The sequence below is a fragment of the Dasypus novemcinctus genome, chromosome 7 (genome assembly GCF_030445035.2).
Source record: "Dasypus novemcinctus isolate mDasNov1 chromosome 7, mDasNov1.1.hap2, whole genome shotgun sequence".
Lineage (NCBI taxonomy): Eukaryota > Metazoa > Chordata > Mammalia > Cingulata > Dasypodidae > Dasypus > Dasypus novemcinctus.
Window position 1 is genome coordinate 84,362,991 of NC_080679.1, and position 18,045 is coordinate 84,381,035.

The window sequence follows — 18,045 nt, forward strand, 5'->3', positions numbered from 1 at the left end:
CAGTGCCCAACACAGAGAAGGGATAGACTTGGTATATGTGTATTATTATTAGAATAAACATAATTTTTTGAGAAAACAAGATTGGGTCTTTAGACACTCTCTTAGTTTGCCAGGACTGCCACAACAAATAGCACAGGTTGGTTGCCTTAAACAAGAGGAATTTATTGTCTTACAGTTTTGGAGACTAGAAATCCAAAATCAACGTGGTGACAAGATCATGCTTTCTCTGAAGTATGTAGCATTCTGGTGGTAGCTTGTTGGCAATCCAAAACCCTGCTTCCATTCCATAGCAATCTGTCTCCTTTAGTCTCCTACTCCTATGTCCAAATTTCCTCCATTTACAAAGACTCCAGTCATATTGTGTTAAGGCCCACCTTGATTCAGTTTGGCCTCATCTTTACTAATAGGATTTTTGAAGATCCTATTTACAAATGTGTTCAATGACAGGACTGAGGTTTAGAATTTGAGCATGTCTTTGTGGGGGACATGATTCAACCCAGAACAGATACTCACCTGTTTTGACATTTCCGTCTCTGTGTTTGCCTCTTTCTGCTTTCACTTCATTTTTCCCAGCCTTCATCACTTATAGTGAAAGGCTGGGCACTCAGCTGATCTACCCTGCTTTCTCATTACCTTTATCCAGCTCCCAAGTAAGTTTCATTTACTGCCATAAACTGATAATATAAGAACAGCAACCACATGTTCAACACTGATTACACATTCTGTTACCGCCTCTCTCCACCCCTCCTCCCCTTTCAGCCCCCGCCGCCCTTCCCGCCAGTCCCGCCCATATTGCCAACCCACAATCTGCCCTCTTCCCCAGTAACTGCTTACCTCAGGTCTATCCATCAGCTTCAGCCTGTCCACAGCCGCCCCTTAGCCAACCCTCCCTTCATCACGCCCCTCCCTCTACCCAACCCTATATAGCTAAGTGTACTTCCGCAATAAAGCAGACCTGTTCCTGCGCTCAGGTGGTCTCCGTGGTTTTTCCCCAACCACGCGTCCTCCACGCCTGGAGAACCGGTGCTCCCTCTTGGGGCACCCCCCGCCGGTGGTTCGGCAGGAGCAAGCCCCCCCGACTCTTGGGCCTGACCGAGGACGAAACCCTCTCGCTCAGCTACAACTGGCACCCAACGTGGCGGCTCCTCCCCCGGCCCCTCTCTGCTGCTGCTGCTGCTGTGATCGTCCTCCTCTCCAGGTAGGGACCCCTCGCCCGGACGAGCCCCAAGGGACCCCTCGCCGTCGTCCCGTCCCTATCCCGTCATGGGCGCCTCTTTGTCACTGCGTCAGGCGCCGCAGGTCAGGGCCCTCGCTGCCCTGCTCAATGCCAATGGAGTCCGCGTCTCCTTGCGGCAGCTCCAAAAGTACTGGGATCTCTTGCTCCCTTTTAATCCGTGGCTCGCCACCTGCCAACTCTGGAGCCCGGACACATACTCGCGACTCATAGATCGAGTCACCTCCGCCATGGAGCACGAGAAACGCACCTTCCCAGCAGGCCTCTTACCCGTTCTCATTGCCATTCGCGCCTGTCTCCTTGGCGCTCCTACCGAGGCCGTTTATGAAGCTTCTCCCAAACGGCCTCTAGACTGTGATCCCGATGAGTCCGCCGACACTGACTCTCTGTCTAACCAACTTGCTGCTGCTCTCGAGCGCGAACCTCCCCGCCCGAGCTCCCCGCAGCAGACAGAAACCACCCCTGCCGCTCCCCAAGATGGCGGACTTCCGCCTTCTTCCTCCACCTCTACCCAGGATGGTGCACATCCGGCTTCTTCTTCACCGATGCCCTCTTCCCGCCTCTACCCACCTCTTCCTGTCCGGTCAGCATCCGGCTCCGCCCCGGAAACTGTATGGTCGCCATCTTCCGCTAAACCGGAAGCGCCCCCCGCGCCATTTTGTTCACAACCGGATGTGGCTGCTTCGCCATCTTGGCCGGCGCCCGGAAGGGTCCCGCCGCCATTTTGTTGTCGCCTGGAAGCTGTTAGACCGCCATTTTCTCACCTGTGTTCCGCTTATCCCTTGCCGCCGCCATATGGCAATAGCCCTTCACCTGCCCAAGCCGCTGTCCCCGGTGCCACGCCTTCTCAAACCCCCCAGCTGTATCCGCTGAATCCGCAGCCCACGCTGCAACGGCCGCAAACCTGGCTGCCCTTTACAGCAGATGAAGTTAAAACCCTCCGCGAAGCTGTGAAGGAGGATGGAATCAGCAGCCCTTATGCACAACAGCTCCTCGAGGAGCTAGGAACCCAGCTTGTTCTCCCATATGACTGGATTTCCCTAGCCCGTGCCGTCCTCACGCCAGGACAATTTATTGAATGGCGCGCTCACTACCAGGCGGCTGTTGACCGGCAGGTAATAGAGAATGCCCAAGCCGGCGTCCTGGATCCATCCGACGCATACACGGGGACCAACAATTATGCAGACCCTCGCTCTTATCTCGAAATCGACCCAGGGTTTTGGCACCGGGTAAAAGTCCTCGTCCAGCGATCGTTCTCTCTAGTTTCCACCAAGCAGCCCACCAAGCTCGCGCAATTGCTTCAAGACCCCAATGAAACCTTCCCAGCATTCGTCGCCCGTGTTCTGGAAGCTTGCCAACGAAAGATCTCCAGCGAGGATGCCCAGTTCGCGCTGGCCAAAGAGCTTATCATAGACGGATGCCTTGCGCCATTCCGGGCTGTAGTCCTCCCTATACGTGACAAGGCTCTGCATGAGTGGGTCCTTGCCTGCCGTGACGTTGACCCGCAAGTCAAAACGCTCACCGCTGCCTTTGCATCTGCCATGGCTGTTTCATCTACCTCCACTTCCGTCTGCTTTCGATGCGGCCAGCCCGGCCATTTTGTCCGCGAGTGCTCTCAGCCAGGCCCGGCACCTCGCTCCGACCCGCCGTCGCGACGACCAAGGGGCCCTTCTACGCCATGTCCGCGTTGTGGGAAAGGATATCACTGGGCCCGCGACTGCCGTGCCGCCCAAAGTTTCCAGCAGCCTTTAAACTCCCAGCGGGGCAGGCCTCAGCCCCACCCTCAAGAAGCCCTCAGAAAAATTCCCAAGCCGTAATGTAGACAATGCCTGTCTCGCGTCACTGGAAACCCTCATTAGAGCTCATGATCGATGGGCAATGGCTCGATGGACTCCTAGACTCTGGCGCTGAGATCTCCTGCGTTCCTTTTGAAGTCACTGCATTTAATCACTGGCCCCTAGAGACCGGCCCTCAAGTCATCGGCGCCACGGGAGCCGCTACCTCCTGGAAAACATCCCAGCCTCTGCATTGGAGCGACCGGGAAGGCCACGAAGGCCAAATTCGCCCACTCGTCCTTTCATCTGTCCAGACCACCTTGTGGGGGAGAGATGTCCTCAGCCAGTTAAAAGCCCGAATTACCACAGAGGCCTTCTCAGCTGCGCTGCCCCCCACCTACTAGGGGCCACTGCTCACATCTCAAGACCTGACCCTATTCCTCTGGAGTGGGACACAGAGGAGCCCATCTGGGTCGAGCAGTGGCCCTTACCAGCTCACAAGTTACAAGCTCTCTCCGCCCTTGTCCAAGAGCAGCTACAGGCAGGGCACATAGAGTCATCCACTAGTCCCTACAATTCACCAGTCTTTGTCATCAGCAAAAAGAGCACTGGCAAATACCGCCTTCTCCACGATCTCCGTGAGATCAACAAGCATATCAAACCAATGGGGTCACCTCAGCCAGGATGCCCACACCCCACTGCAGTCCCCCAACATTTTCATGCAGCAACCATTGACATCAAGGACTGCTTTTTCTCTATTCCTCTTCACCCGCGAGACTGTCCGCGATTTGCGTTTACAGTCCCACGCACCAACAACCAGGGCGCAGCGCTTCGATTCCAATGGCAAGTGCTACCGCAAGGTATGCGGAACAGCCCAACCATATGTCAGCTCTATGTCAACCATGCCATTGAGCCACTGCGCTCAAAGTTTTATCCAGAGCAAACATACATTCTCCACTATATGGATGACCTTCTCTTAGCAGCGAGCTCCAGCGCGCTCCTCAATGACCTGCTCTCTGCAGTGATGACAAACCTTTCAAGCCTCGGACTTACCGTGCAATCAGACAAAATAAACCTCCAACCTCCTTTTCAATTTTTGGGCTTTCATTTTCATCACTTCATTCAGCCCACAAGCCCACAAATTCATGTCTCTCACAAGATGACGCTGACTGAACTCCAACAACTTTGCGGACAAATCAATTGGCTTCGCTCGGCGCTGCCCATCATAACAGCGCAGAGCCCCCCTTCTTTGCTGTAAGGACTGTAAGGACTTCTTTGCGGTAAGGACTGCTGTCCTTACCGTCGCCACCCTTTTAGGTCTCGCTGGAGCAGGCACAGGGATCGCCGCCCTTGCTACGCAATCCGCCTCTCTCTCCTCCCTCCGGCAGGCGGTCGATCAAGATATTACCTATCTCCAAGAAGCTGTTGAGCATCTAAAAAACTCCCTTAACTCTCTCTCTGAGGTCGTTCTCCAGAACCGCCGCGGCCTTGACCTCCTCCTGCTCAAAGAAGGGGGCCTCTGCGCCGCCCTTGGAGAAGAATGTTGTGTATACGCCAATACCACCAGCCTCACAGAAGATAGCCTACAAAAGGTCCGCGAAGGCCTGGAGCGACGCCAAAGAGAACGCGACAACGCGAGCTACTCCTCTACACTCTTTCACTCTCTTCTCCCGTACCTGCTCCCATTCCTAGGCCCCCTTATCATTATCCTTTTAGCCCTCACCGTGGGCCCCTGGGCCATCAGAAGGATAGTCCACCTTGCCAAAGATCAAGCCAATGCAGTGTTCAGCTCCTTTGTACAAGTCCACTACCAACGCCTCGCCACTGCTGAGTGCCCCCCCAGCCTTCCACCTCGCCCCTTCCGCCCGCACCACCTACTCCAGACCGCACGCCTATAGCTTCTTGTCTTCCTCCCCTCGCTTCTCCCCAACTGTTCCTCCCCCTCGGGCGGGGGGTCCGGGGACATCACGAGCCCGTTTCGCTGGCAAGGCTCGGCGCGCGCCAGGCGCCGGCGTGCGCCGACCCTAATGGCGGGCACATGCGTCCTGGCCAGATGCTATGTTGTCCGCTCACGACCGGCCGGTCCTCGTGGTCTCCCCCCCACCCCTCGTCTTATCCCAGTGCCCGTCCCTATGACCTCCTTTTCCTCCTCCTCCTCCTCATATCCTTGTCTTTGTTGCTGCGCACGCCGAGCCATTCACACCCACCGTGCGTACCAAAACTTGTTGCTTCTATTTCCTTTTAAAACAAAAGGAGCAATTGTTACCGCCTCTCTCCACCCCTCCTCCCCTTTCAGCCCCCGCCGCCCTTCCCGCCAGTCCCGCCCATATTGCCAACCCACAATCTGCCCTCTTCCCCAGTAACTGCTTACCTCAGGTCTATCCATCAGCTTCAGCCTGTCCACAGCCGCCCCTTAGCCAACCCTCCCTTCATCACGCCCCTCCCTCTACCCAACCCTATATAGCTAAGTGTACTTCCGCAATAAAGCAGACCTGTTCCTGCGCTCAGGTGGTCTCCGTGGTTTTTTCCCCAACCGCGCGTCCCCCACGCCTGGAGAACCGGTGCTTCCTTTTGGAGCACCCCCCGCCGGTTGCCTGGCAGGAGCAAGCCCCCCTGACTCTTGGGCCTGAGCAAGGTCGAAACCCTCACGCTCAGCTACAACATTCTCTTTAATCCATTTAAGAAGGTTGTAAGGTCAGTGGACAAGCCTGTACGGGGGATGAGGAAAATGAAACCTGGAGAGGTGAAGGATCTTACCCAAGCACATCAGCAGTGAACAAGAGTTAGGACTGGAGGCAGGCTGTGCTCCGCCCAGTGCACGGCGTTTCCTCTCAGAGTGGCCTGAGCACGTGGGGGCTGCAGAGCCATTCTCCACAGGCCACAGTTTTTTCCACACTCACCTATAGTCTTCTTGAACAAACCCTCCTTTTTTTGCCAACCTGTCATTTGCCCTCCTAGTTATTTTTCCTTGCTGTGCATTTAATCTAGCTTCAAGGGCATAGTGACAAAACCAATACGCTGTAGCATCTTAGAGCTCAAATGGATTTCATGGGTCTCTTGGAGCTTAATCATAAATACCTTATTTTTCTTTCAAACTTTTATAATGTTAATTGCTGACGTTAATTGAATACTATCAGTTTGTGAGCATTTTGCCTATTTTCAGTATGAGCTAGCTGATAAGCTGGTGAACTAGGATTGGATCACAGCGTGGACTCTGGAGTCCACCTCTATGCCACGAACACCTGGACTGAACCCGCTTGAGAACCAGACCATGCCTTGCCTTCTGGTGTAAACGGCAATACATGGCCCCTGTCTAGCAATGAAGGCAGTTAAAAAATAGCTGGGCTGATTAGAAGTCTCAGGAGCTCCTGCTTGGAGCAGGCTGCAACCTCAGTACCCCAAGTCAAATCTAGAAAATAGAAGTCTATTTTCTACTTATCCAAGATGATAAAGATTTTCCATTCCTGAAGGATATTAAAAATGCTTGCTCTTGATTCCAAAGAGGAATTCACACATGTGTGGGCAAAAATGGCTGATTAAGAAAGGAAATATAACCTCCTAATGGAAGGTGGTTATTTGGTCATATGTGTTTCAGTTGTGTTTGTAAAATATCAGGCATATATTTTAGTTCCAGGAGTCAAATTAATTTTGGTAGTTTTATTAAATTTTTAAGAAGATTTTTATATTACCCTTCTGTTTCCAGCTAAAGTCCCAGAAAGATTCTGGATATATATCCTTATTGAAGTATAAGATTGACAAATCATTTCTCTTAATCAAATAAATAATTTTTAATAACTTTAAACTCCGTTATAAGCTTATTAATATATTAACTCATAGAGTTAATATTGTTCAAATACTTCCCAAAACATCATGTTTTCTTTCTTTCTTTGCACCTACTGAGAGTAAATACTCCCTCTGCTGGCTGTTCCAGAATATGTGATTTTCCGGGCAAGTTGGGCTAAGCAAAGTGAGAAAACAAAAAAACTAACCTTTTGGACATTCAAAAAGCTAGATGCTTTGGGGGAATAGATGCATATGAATGTTATGGTTTTTAGTTACTTTTATGCAAGATCTCATGTAGAAGCAGCAGCTGAAAGTAGCATAAAAGCTGGATGAGCAGAGTGGAGAGATCACAGTGTCAGGAAGGAGCTAGGTCTGCTGGTGACTGGCTGAGAACCTGGGCAAGTCAGAACCCTCTCTAGCCTCTACCTCTTCATTTGTGAAATGAGAGGATTTTCAATGGATGTTTTCTGGGAGCCCTTCTAACTTCTGGTGTGTTATGATTCTAATAGGATTTATTCCATTTCATTTATAGGAATATGCTCTATACATATTTTGCACTGATATAAAATGAATATTTGGAGAAATGAAGGAAAAGTAAAATTACAAAATGGATATAAATCAGTTGCTTCTTGTGCTCTCACATTATGGAGATGCTAGAATCTAGAAAGTGATGTTTTGTTTGTTATTTTGAGTTTACTAAATAATACCCCAAATATTCCAGAAAGACAACATAGCTTATTTCCTTGATTCTGGGACAATTTAAGTTACAAGAAGCATTATTGTGTATATGCTTCCAATGGAACTATGGCCTGCCATTGATGGTAAGTTGCGTCCAGTTTCAGATAAGTTAAAGGTGAAAAATTGTGCTTTTAAAAATCAATGACATGGTGACTCATGCAACTCGTACGAGCACACCCACACTCCCATCTTGCGTGTGTACTGTCACTTTACATTAAATTTTCCTGCTACAAAAAATAAAAAATCAATGAAATAAGGTAGTTTCTAAAGGGCTTCAATTAATGCCAGACAACTCAATAATTGCAGTCAAGTTGATGTCCTGTTGTCTAATAATGTCTCTTCCCTTTCTCCTTTTCCCCTGTTCTAATCACTTCTTCTCACTCCCTCCCTTCTTACTCATTGTGTGAATCAATTTTTAACATTTTTGCTTAGACATATCCTATGGTTATTCTGGGAATAAATTGTTGCTTAAAACTGAAATGAGATACTGGAACAACGTTGTGTCCAACAAAAGAGTGGTTTTCTGCTTTAAATATGAATAAGCATTAGCACTTGTGAAGGCTTTCTTCCTTTCAAAGATGAATTAGTCAGCACTGGCATCTTAGCAGGACTTGCAGAAGTTTTAAAAACACTGTAGCTTCAGAGAACACTCCTTTGATGAAGTCACTGGAAACATTAGGATGGGATTTGTGATTTGACCCTCTCAATTGTTCATATGGGGTTTACATTCTGAAATAGCGTGTGTATATGCATATGTATGTCTGTGTGTGTGTGTGTATCATCATAAATATGGTTTAGTATAATACTTTTTTAACCCTAGATTTTAATATCTGCTGCCTTTTATGATGAATTTGGAGCTGTTCCTTTGCCCTTTTCCTGCCACATAATAGCAAACTGCTGGAAGGGTTTCCAATTTCTCTCTTTGTAAAACTGAACCTCCTGTTTTGTTTGAGTTAGGGTCTTTCTTTCTACTGCATAGGGATAAGGCAGCCCAAAGGAAGGGTTAGTTGCCTGATCTTTTGGCCGGAATCAGGGAGAGAAGAAAAGTTAAAGAATCAGAGAAGTGGCATAAAGAGGGGCTTTAAGGGGACCTACTGGGCCTCCCTTGTTTGAAAGCCTAGACCTGTATGCTGATCCCAGCAGTCAAGTAAGGCAGTGCTCAGTCCCCTTCCATCAAGTTGGGGGCATTTCCAACAGTGCGTGGGACTTCTTTGTTCTGATGCTGGATGGGAAATTTTTAATATATCATAAAACTGCATCCTTGTATTTTGAAATTATATCTAGGACCTCTGGAAGATCCACTGGATCTCCAATAATACAGAACCTTTAAGTCTGAATTAGTTCCTCTCTTTTTCCAGGCATGCCTGTAACTTCCCTGTAGAAATGTATCTAGATGCCTACAAATAGATACCACTTTGGGGTTTGTACAGGGGTGGGGTGGGGAAGATTCATCTTGTGACCTTAAGAATGAAGGTGGTAGAATAGCAAGACAAAGAGTCTGAGGGTGTGGTGACTTTATGGAACTACCTCACCAAAGCTTTGCTCTGCCTGCTCTAGTTTTAATCGTGAGAAAAAAATTAAACCTCAGTGTGGTCAAGTTATTGTCGGGTAAATTTTCTGTTACTAGTAGCCAAACTTATTCCTAAATGATTCAGCTACTTTGAGTATTTTTACTGATTCTCTCACCGCTTTGTGCTCATGTAAAACATCATTTTAAAACTTAATTCACCATTTCCAACTATTAAAAAAAGGTGTGACTGACACTTTTGTATCTTAAAAATGATCCCCTCTTGTGGCAGCCCCTTGCTAACTTCCAGTGGTGGAAACCGGTTTGCAGCCCTGCTGGGCGAGACACTACTTCCCTGGGCCTCCTGGCACCTAAGCGTCCTCGCCTGGTCCTTAAAACTTAGTCCCTCTGATCCTAAAGTGGTCTGTCTACTATTCCTGGCTTATTTTTTGCTCCTTCCTTCCTCAGCATATTTGTTCATGATATTTGACATAATCCTAGACATAATCCCACTTGCTTTTTTTTCTAATTTTTACAGAATTCCAGACCTGAAAGGGGCCACCGAAGTCACCTAACCCATCATTGTTCAATTCACAGATTTCATGAAAACTTGCTGATGTGCTGTTCATGTGTGTCTTTTCTCACCTAGTGGGTTTTGAACTCTCTGAGGTGTCAAGCTACTCTTTGGAATTTCTAAGATTGTCTCATATACATGGTGGTTTCATTCATCACAAAAAAAATATTTTTGAGTGCCCACTCTATGCCAGGCACTGTGTTAACTGCTGGAGATACAACAAAAAGTAAGGCCCTGGTGTAGTCTCTGCTGTCATACTGCATCCTGAGCAGTAGAAGTAGGTGGATGGAATTACATAGCCACACACGTACACACACATACATGGAACAAAGGGCCAGAACCTAACCTGGAAGGGCCATTGAAGTCTTTCCCAGAGAAACAACGGTTTATTTTGTTCCTGAGGAATGAGAAGAAGTAGAAGTTAGGGAGACAGTGTCCTAAGCAGATGTAGCCAGGAGACAGTGTCCTAAGCAGATGTAGCCACATGTGCAAAGGCTCTGTGTCAGGAAGGAGCATGGCTTTTTCAAGGAACTTAGGAAAAAAATGTGTGGCTGGAGTTTTCAGAGAATAAAGCAGGGATTACAAGGAATAAAGGTGAAAGGGGTCATGAGGAAATGGACTGGACCTGTCTGTGTCAACAAATTCCTGCAATTCTGTATTGATGATAATATTTCTTTTGGGTTTATTGCTCATGCTCACATAAAATGTGTTGTTGAATATCTCTCCCAATGGAGAGAATTTGAGACTTTCCCTGCTTCCTGATTTCCATAACCTGTTTACTCTTTTACTCTTAGTAAATATTTGACAGCTAAGAAAGTAATATAGGATGGCAATAAGAAAGCAACAGCTTTTCTTGAGCTGTTAGGTTCTTTTGGAGCAGGCTTTGTTTTAAAACTATACCATTTTAAAAGCTGCTTTTAGAAATTTGGAATAAGTAGTAATGACTATTTCCCATCCCCCTTCAAGGGAGCACACTGAGTTGCTTAATTCAAAATATCTAAGAGTGTCTCCACTTATCTTAGGACACTGTATTCCTTGTTTAGAATGTGAAAACCCAGGGCTACTATGACCTCGATATAAAAAATATTTCACATGATTTAGGTACATTGCCTATCTATTAAAATAATAGAAAAATTTGAAACATTAGAGAATGGCTTTATAATCATATAGTTGGATTATATACTTTTAAAGGCCTGAAAAAATAAGCTTTACTTTGGGACATAATTGAGAACAAATTTCTGAAGGCCTTGTTTACTACTTTGTAAATTTTTCTGGCAATTAAGCATTAATACCTATACTCAACAAATATAATAAATAAATGAAGGTATTATTTCTGTTTAAAATTTAATACACTTTTGATGACAGCACATCTTCATGTTTCAATGTGGCATGGTTTTCCAAAAATAGAAAGTTTTGTTACAGAAGATAACCACCCCCCAACTATTTTCCCCTTCTTTAATTGTATTTCTTTCTTTTTGTTTTTTTTTCTTCTCATTCTTTCCTAGAGTTTCTTTTTTATTTATGTTTACTGTATGCGCATCTGTTTACCTGTGAATGACTCTCCCTCATCTCTCCCATTTCATCTTTTCCTTTTAAGAAACAAAGGATAAGTGAGGAAACCTATGGAGTACTGAATTACTTACTGAGCATGGTATTCCCAGTGCCCCTTTCTGTCCATGGCATAGCCAAACGACCAGATGACAGCCCTGAGTTCATTTCACATATTTAAGGGTGAATCCAGATTGAAAAAGGAACTAGGCTATTCCATGGTATCCCATTCCTTGGGGTCAGGGGAGGAGAAGAAAGACCCCTCACGGGGTGACTGCCTGTCCTTGCTTGGGCCTTTCCTAATGGTTTTCCACATTCTGTTCTAGAATCAGAATCATGTGACGGTAGCAGATTAAAAGTGTATGTGCTTTGTGGGTAAGGTGATGCATATTCAATTTATCATCAAATTCTATTTTGTTTGCTTATTTTTTAGAAATGGTCTTGGTCTTCTATTTTAAATATTCTGACTGCTTTAGTTTAGGGGCCTCAAGCTTTTCCTGAAAAGTTCCATTTCTTGCCATCCCTCTGTATTTTAACATTGTTATGTCTACTGCTTTAAAATGGGTTATGCTAATTTTTAAATCTCTTTACTTAATTTTTTATGGAGCACAGTCTAGGGGCTTGATGTAGGAAGTGTGTGAATATACCTTGATGAGGATGTGGGCTAAAACAGGGACCTGCTTAACATACATGGCAGAATATTGCCTGCAGAGGGCTACTGTGTCTATATACTAAATTCTCATTGCTAGATACCATCTGCTCCTAGAGTACTTTATAAAGCTGGAAACTACTCCAAAGGCCAAGGTTATTCTGACTCTCAGGATTACGGAGACATGAAGGACTTCACCAGACACACCCTGTGTGTGCTCTGTTGACTGACCTTGGGTGCTCCTTCTGTTTATGCTGGCGGGATGTTATAGACAGACCTTATCAGTGCCATGTCTCTCTTGGTAGTCAAGTTCTAATCAATTGGTGAAACAAAGTTCCTATTCTTCTTTAGTTCCTAGGTCTTCTTGTAGATAAATTGATATGCATAATATTCTTCTCATCCCGCCCCCCCCCCCCCCTTTTTTTTGCTTTATAGAGCAAGTTGGGAAGTTGGGCTATTGAACTGAGAATGTGTGATATCCCTTTATTAAATAACATGATTATATAAACTTTAAATCTCTTTTTACCTCTCATTATGTAGAGGAAATAGGAAACCACTATTGTGCGCTAATGATTCTTAAGAATTTTTCTGCTGTTTGTTTTTTACATGATCACAAGTCTTTAGTTTTAACCCGTATTTGTCAGGCTGCTATTGCGATGACTTGACATTTTTTCTTTTTTTTTTTAATAGGAAGGGTTAGTTTTGGCAAGAGGCTTCTTCTACTCTACCAGTTAGGCTTAGATAAACCTTTCCTTGTTCATGTTACTTAAGGAAAAATAAATAGAAATAATCCGAGTCTTTTAAATAAAGGCACCCCATTGGTAGTGTAAGGAATTTTCATGATTACTGAATAGATCTAAGAGATGACAGGGACTTTCTGCTGTGGAATATTAACCTGAATATAATTTCATTGTTCACACATGAATGCCTATTTTGGATAAGTGTCAGCATTAAATAGGATTTTTAAACAATAATATTAGGGCTTGGAATGGAGTTCAAGCAAAAGTATTAAATTTTTCTCTCAAAAGGTGTTATTTATTTAAAAATCAGAATGTGCACCTATTCCAGAAATTTAAGTTGGTCTAACCCCTCTAAATTCTTGTGTCTCTGTCCTTGGCAATGTAATTCTTTCAGATTTGCAACAACATGAGCAAAATGATGGCATTTCCTGATTGGTTAATTACCATTTTCATGTTTCCCAACTTGATCTCTTAATCTACTCATCCTTTTCTTGAATTTGTCTTAGGGTTTAGAACATCTCTAGTTTTCCATTTTTATAACTTCTTTGAAATAAAACACCATGCACACAAAATAAAAAATGTGCTTATGATACTCAAGGGGATGGGAGTTTACTGTAAGAAAACATATAGTATGGCCAGGAAGTACAGGAAAACTCTTCAGCAGCTGTGAGCTTATTCCAATTCCCCTGTATTTTCTGGGGTGGAGTGTTCAGCCGGTGCTGAGGGAACTGGAGCAGTGGCTCCAGGGGCTCATCAGTGCTCCACATGAAGGAATAGCCCCACATCCAGGTCCTCGTCTCCTCTCAGGAATGGACATCATCATGTAGGTTTTGGTAGGAGTACCAGTGCTTGGTTCAGGTATTTGAAACCAAGGCAGTATGAATATTTAGTAGAAGGCATGGCATCCTTTCAGAATAAAAGTATGATTGCTTTCCTCAAAGGAGAGAGATGAGCTTAATGGCCTTCAAAATTGTGCCAGTTGTCTAGCAGAGGCACACATACTGAAGGGACCCAATTAAGAACAATAGACTACCTGATGCAAGCCTGAGAAACACTGGAAGTCCAAACAGATCTTGGGATCATAGTGAACTATGTGTATTAACAAAAAATTGAATGAATTGAAGTGAAAGCTCAGAAAAGTTTGCACCTGAATTTAACTGTATTTTCACAATCTTTTTCATAAGATTTTGTGACTGCCTCAATGACTTCAAAACCTGGAACTGCCCACTAACAACAATATTGAGTCAAATCTAATCTAGAATTTTTATGGTAAAAAATTGTGTGTCCACTACTCATTGAGAAGAATTGTGATTTCCTGAGTATAAAAACATTTAATTAATAATATAATTTGTGATAAAAAAAATACTTTCAAAGTTCAGTTCTACAAATATGTATTGAGTGCCTACTATATACTCTTTGATATGTTTTGCAGGAAGTACAAAGTCCATTCATTCTACAAATATTTATTAAACCATACACTGCCCTGAGTTAGATTCTTGAGATATAATGATAAATGGTGAATAAAAAGAGATTTTCCTTAAAGGAGTTTACTAGCACAGTTAGGGAGAAAGACTTGCCAACAGAAAATTAGAAAATAGAAACACGTAAGAGGGTCACCTTACAAAGCCGTGGGAAGTCAAGAAAGACTTTCTGAAGAAAGTGCCTTTGAAACTGAGATCTAATGATAAGTAGGGATTTGCCAAATAAAGTGTGTGTTGGTAGGGCATTGAAGTGTGTTCTAGGTGGAGTATATCACATGTGCAATGAAGAAAGAAGGGATTGCAAGATTTTGTCATTGTTGGCTAGGGATCACAGAGGGAACTCTTTTATGAGGCTGGTTTACTGAAGAGGATGCAGGGCAAGGAATTTGGACTTCACTCCATGGGCTCCCATGGTTCCCTAGTTCTCTTTCTACCTCACTTTACCTTTCAGGCTTCCTTGCCAACTCCTTCTCTCTCACCGTTAAGTATTGGAATTTCTCAGGATTCAGTTCTAGGCTCTCTTCTCTCCTTGTTCTTCCTTTTGTTCCTTATCAGACTTATCCATGTCCATGGGTTCATTTCTATCTGTTGGGGATTGAATCATGTCCCCCACTAAAGATATGTTCGGTTCCCAACCCCTCGCCCTGTGAATGTGAACCCATTCATAACTAGGACCTTCGAAGATGTTATTAGTTAAGGTGTGCCCAAACCGATTGAGGTTGGAGTCTTCTTATAAGCAAAGGAAATTGAACACAGAGAGAAGCCATAGGAACAGCCAGAAACTGGAATTCCATGGAACACAAAAGAGAAAGAAATAGACACTGCCATGTGCATTGCCATGTGACAGAAAAGCCAAAGACCCAGCACAGCCAGCCCCAGAAAGCCACAGTCGTCAGGGAGAAAGCATCATCTTGCTGATGCCCTGATTTTGGACTTCTAGTCTCAAAGCCGTGAGCCAGTAAATTCCCATTGTTTAAGCCAACACATTGTATGTTATTTGTTTTAGCAACTGGATAACTAAAACACATTCTGTAAGGTTGATTCTCCGGTCAATTCTGAACTTATAATATTTCATCCCCAAACTTTGCAATCAGGCTTCCTGTTTCAGTTTCCATAGGACCATGCTCCCTGTTTGCTGTGCCTGTTACCCTAGACCCTCCTAAAACTTGGAACCTGCCAAGGTCCTTCCCTCCCCAGGGACATCGTACAGTTCCTGTTCACTTTGCCTGAAATTCCCTTACCCTGTCTTCGTCTACCTACTCCTGCACCTCTTTATGGCCTTGGCTTAAATATTACTCTTCATGGATATCTTTCAAGCCTCACCCTAATCACCATTTTATGATTAAGTAACATGCTTCACTTCTGTGTTCTAGTTTGTAATTATTGTTTTTTAATACTGCTTTTCCCACTAGCCTTTATATTCTCTGAGAGCAACAACAATCTCTTTGACAGCCTTATATTAAAGCACTGATAAAAGGCCTGCACCTAGCATGGGGCCCTAATAGACACAATGAGCTTCTTGAGCTAGGACAACGTGGAGTCACTAAAGAGTTGTAGCAGAGTGACCTGACTGGACTGGCTATTAGAAAGTTTATTTTGCTGCTCACATGGAAACATCGTTGGGGGCAGGCATGCACAAAGGAAATAAGTAGGTGGGTATAACCACCAGAAGCTTAAAGCCTCATAGTATACCTATACTCAAAACACAAAGACTTCAGATGTTCCTTTGTCCAGGAGCTCAAATGATATCATGAGGAATTTCTTTTTATCTTCTGGCATGGCATACTCCGTGTAGGCCCCATTTGCCCACACACACTCTTTTTATGAACAGTAACAGCTCCAGCCTATCTCTCCTCAGGTTTATGTCTAGTTGAAAGGAGAACCCACTCTGTGGTCATGTCAGCAAATTATGATTAGCTGTGAATAGCTTTGATTAGGTCATGTGCCTGTCTCTGAAATAATCACTGTTGCCAGGGGGATCCTAGATGCTGCTGGTCAATCTGCATAACATCTTCCACCTTGGAGCTGAGTTAGTGGTCCACTGGTAAATTGGCTCTCAAAAAAAGGGGGAGGAGGGTCTTTATTTGCAGCTTTTGCCAGTTTCTGTGGTATAGCTACTCCCATCAGGCTGATTTCAAAGACAGGCTTGCAAAGTTCTTGAATGTTTAATAGCTTTTGCAAGCCACTTCCAGTGGCTCCAGGACCCCATTGCTGAGCTGCAGTTGGAGGAACCAGAATGACAAAGACTGATGGTGAGGGAGGAGTGGAGCTCTGACAGGAAGTCAGAATGTTGTTGGAAGAAGAGCAGGCGGAGCCAGTGAGCCAAAATGCCGCAAATATGTTTTCATTGTTTTAGAGAACATATACTCTGGTGCCTGATTTTACTTTAATAAGAATTTTTAAAAGTTGTGTAATTTCCTTGAGTAACATTTTTAAGGACCATATAATATTCATTCTGTCAAAGTCCTGTAGTTTACATTGTTTTATTGTTACATATTTAGGTTGATAGTATTATAAATAACACTTTGCTGGATATGTTCGTACTTAAATCCATTTTCCACAATTAGGCCAAAGTCGTTGAGACAGTTTGCCTAAGTAAAATTACTGGGACAAAGCAACAGACCTGTTAATGCTTTTGATAACTATTTTCAAATAGGTACCTATAATATTTTATAAATTTATATCACCTACTCAGTGTAAGAGAGCATATATGTTACTGCACTGTCATTAATTATAAATTCCAAATATGTTTCTAAAATAGAAACAGAAACGATAGGACAACATTGATAATTATTTTAATTTGCATTACTAACATGTCCAGGGTTTTATAGTTGATGAATTTTTATATTAAAATTTTCTTTAATTTCCCTCTCGTGCCTGTGGGTATGTTGCTCTTACTGTAACATAGATATTCATCTCCTTATGATGTAGGTGGAAATTCTAGCACAGAACAGAGTTTAATAAATGTTGAGGGGAGGGAGGTGTATGAATCTCTCTCTAATTCAGTATAATTTAGGATAACACTAGATTTGCTAAAGATAAATCCAAATTCACAGTGAGTTAACACAATAAAAGGTTATTTCTTGCTCACGTCAGAGCCTGATAGGAGTGTCCGTAGTTCCCTAGTTGGCACCTTCCATGTCTCTTTCTGTTCCATGGCTTTCCTCTTCTTGAGGTCCTTATAGTCCTTTCAGTCCCACGGGACGATGATGAAAGAAAATCTAGGACAACGTGGGGGAGATCTTCACGGGCTAGTCCTGGAAGTGCAACGTCCCATTTGCTTACATCCCATTGACTAGAACTCTGTCACTGGCCACAACAAATTGCAAGGGAGAAAGGAAAAAGGATTTGTTGGACATCTAGCCATTCTTGCCGAAACTTCCATACCTGAAGAGGGGAAATCTTTTCATAAAGTCTCATTCTATCCAGGACTTAATACTACTTAATTATATCTGAGAACTAATCACCCATGTTACTTGGCTTATTACAGGACTTAAATAAGGAATAGAAAATTTAAATATTGTTGAGATACATAGCTTTTTAAAAGATCTTTTTGATGTAACAGAGAGGTTGGAGAATGACATTGAATAACATTTGAATGGTGACTGAATGGTCTCTAGCTTAGACACTGAAGAGAAGAGGGTGGAAATTGTTAAAGTGACTTCGGCACATTATAAACAAGTCTTGGATTGGTAACACTTATTCATTGTATAAGAAAACTAGATGTTTGCTGACTTATTATAATGATATTTTAATAGACTATGTTTGTTCTTTTCCTATTTCTGTCAACACAGGTAATTAAAGTATACAGTGAAGATGAAACTAGCAGGGCTTTAGAGGTACCCAATGATATAACGGCCCGAGATGTTTGCCAGTTATTAATCCTGAAGAATCATTATATTGATGACCACAGCTGGACCCTGTTTGAGCACCTGCCTCACTTAGGTTTTGGTAAGGATACAAAATCAGTCTGGCATCATTGCTTTTCTGTTCATTAGAGCATGGACCATATGGTA

The 18,045-nt window shown here is 43.9% G+C and overlaps 1 protein-coding gene across 2 annotated transcripts in view; it reads left to right on the plus strand.

Moving 5' to 3' along the window:
* Positions 1–18,045, plus strand: part of GRB14 (growth factor receptor bound protein 14) — a 138,804-nt gene that overhangs the window by 72,374 nt on the left and 48,385 nt on the right. For both annotated transcript variants that reach the window (XM_004464393.4, XM_004464394.4), the window contains one exon: positions 17,824–17,980. In XM_004464393.4, coding sequence (XP_004464450.1) covers positions 17,824–17,980 — 157 coding nt within the window. The remainder of the gene's footprint in view (positions 1–17,823; positions 17,981–18,045) is intronic.